The sequence below is a fragment of the Diceros bicornis genome, chromosome 34 (genome assembly GCF_020826845.1).
Source record: "Diceros bicornis minor isolate mBicDic1 chromosome 34, mDicBic1.mat.cur, whole genome shotgun sequence".
Lineage (NCBI taxonomy): Eukaryota > Metazoa > Chordata > Mammalia > Perissodactyla > Rhinocerotidae > Diceros > Diceros bicornis.
The window spans coordinates 28,967,776-28,970,239 of record NC_080773.1 but is presented as its reverse complement, the minus strand read 5'-3'; the positions used below and the strand labels follow the sequence as shown (position 1 = coordinate 28,970,239).

At 38.4% G+C, this 2,464-nt stretch overlaps 1 protein-coding gene across 1 annotated transcript; it reads right to left on the bottom strand.

Annotated features, from left to right (window-relative positions):
* Positions 1-514: 514 nt before the first annotated feature.
* Positions 515-1,602, bottom strand: LOC131397904 (vomeronasal type-1 receptor 4-like). Its single transcript, XM_058531013.1, has one exon. The coding sequence runs from the start codon at positions 1,600-1,602 to the stop codon at positions 586-588; it is 1,017 nt and encodes a 338-aa protein (XP_058386996.1). The 3' UTR covers positions 515-585.
* Between the last annotated feature and the right edge of the window lie 862 nt (positions 1,603-2,464).

The following is a 2,464-nucleotide window of genomic DNA, read 5'->3' as shown; positions in this document are numbered from 1 at the left end:
AAATTTTTCTCACCTTGAGCATTGATATTCCTTAGTTGGAGTCTCTCATTTTCCTGTACAGCAAAAAAATATGTTCTCTGCCCACAAGGTGACACTATCCCTATATTCCAATCTTCTTTTTTTTTTTTTACACAAATACCTATAAACAACAATTCGAAATAAGAGATGCCCATGCTACTTACAAGACATGCACATATATTGGAAACCCATAGAGTATTGTCTTCCACCAATATCCAACTCTCATTTCCTAACTGGATGCACTCTGCCTAACATTGCCTTAAGTACACCACTTGATCAACCACTCTGATTCATCTCATTCAGAGGCTAAGCCCAAATTCATTCAATTTGTCTCAAGCAGAATTTGATTAAGACTGCTCTCATCAGGACACTAGTCATCAAAATGAGACAAAACTGCTTTACTTCCCATCACTATGCCCACATATGTCCCGTATTCAACCAGCTGCTGAAATGCCAATACCCAGAAGAGTCTTTCTTAGAAAGACATACAGCTTCTTCTTAGATTCTACATTGACTTTGGAGAGTGTAAAGGAATAAACAACTGAACAGTGTGAAAAACCATACAGTTTACAATTTTCTGATAAGATTAGGAAATATTTTATTCCTTATCCACACAGGGCAGAGCCTGGATACACTGGAGTCAGGGCTTATGAGCAGAAAGGGGCTGACAGTGGGAAAACAGGCAGAAGTTAGGGAAGCTGTGTTCACCAACCACCAATTGGGATGATTAATTAGAGCAATACAAAGGCTGAAAATGGAGGAGAGGGTTTGAAAAGATAGAAAAGTACTCACCAAAACAAGGATGTGTTGGGTGGCTCTGGACTCAGGGGATGATCTGGGGAAAACATTTTTCTTGTGAATGTATTGGACCCGCTGCTTGTGCTTGTACAGGGTGAAAATCATGGAACCACTGGTCCAGATTATGATCACAGAAAATAAAACTTCAGGGAAGACAATTAATGCTACATAGATTGAGCCTGTGATTTTCTTATGATCATTAGCAAACCAGGATCCCAAATCTCTTTTCCTTGTGATGTTTTTCATGCTCCATTTGCTAGACACATACAATGCATACATAGGAAAAATTAAATTTACAAACATGTACAGGATCCAGCAGAGGGAAATTGAGAAGCCAATGTACTTTGGGGCTTTGACCTTAAGATCCTTCCAACAGGAGTTCATGGGGCTGATCATGATTATCTGGTACACACTCAGGAAGCAAGTGCTGCCAATGGATACACCCCTGCTCACTCTGTAAACATACAAAAGAAGACTGCATGCCAAATTGTTGAATAAATGTTTCAACCCAAAATCTGCCATTGTCTGGGAGAGTCCTTTAGAGAGAATGATCAAGGAGTTGGCTATAGTGAGGTGCTTGAGAATCAAATCTGTGGCCCTCAATCTGCATTCATTGTGGTAAAGGAAGTGGTAATGGTAAAGAAGAGAGAAATTGCCCAGAATTCCAACTGTAGTCTGTGACAAGAAGATAATTGCTATTGTCATGTCCCTGGAGGCTATTCTGCCATTCAAAACATTTTCCCCTAAATTATAGCAACAGTCATTCCTCAGAGTCAAAAGGATCATTGAAGATTTTTGACACCAACAGAAAACTGCATTGTGTCCTTCTGTTCGATTGCCAAAACTTCACAGGCAGGAAGAGATGGAGAGATAACCAGTATATTTCTTAGAAAAGTCAGCACTAAGGATGAGGTGATGTTAACCTGGGGGAATTAATGAGAAGTGAGAGCAAATGGAAAGACAGAATAATACAGTATTTTCAGAATAAGGTGAATTTTACTACTTATAATGGAAAAAAGAGAAACCTCAAGCACTACCCACATCATAAAACCAGTCATCTCTGAATAACTTGCTGATTGAAATTTTAAAGATGTAATGTATTTTTATACACAAAGTAAAAAACATTTCTATGATCACAGAACAAGGAAATATATCCTAAACAACACAGAACATAGTAACCATATGGATGAAATGACTTCAGATTATGTTGAAATCAATGGCAGGTTCTCATCAAACCTCACACGTGCACACACAAACATACACACACACACACAGAGAAAGAAATGTGACTTGTAACCATTACAAGGAACTCCTAAAGACCATACAATAGAATAATCAATGGGAAAAATCACCCCAACAGAAACATCTGTGGGTGCACACAACCAATTTATGGATAAGGGAGATATTTAATGAGCTAATGTGAGCACTAGCCCAGAAGTGTTCTCTTCCCCATGGAAGAAACTACTTCAGAAGCGTGGTTTATAGCATGGTTATATGCTGTTTCAGAACAAAAAACATATATCAAGCATAACAGGAAGACAACTTTTTTTTCGTGTCAGAAGGTTATACTTTGCCACAATTTAGCACATACACAACAGGTCAACTTGACCTTGGTTCTCTGGGAAGAAAAGCTTATCTTCAAAGAAGT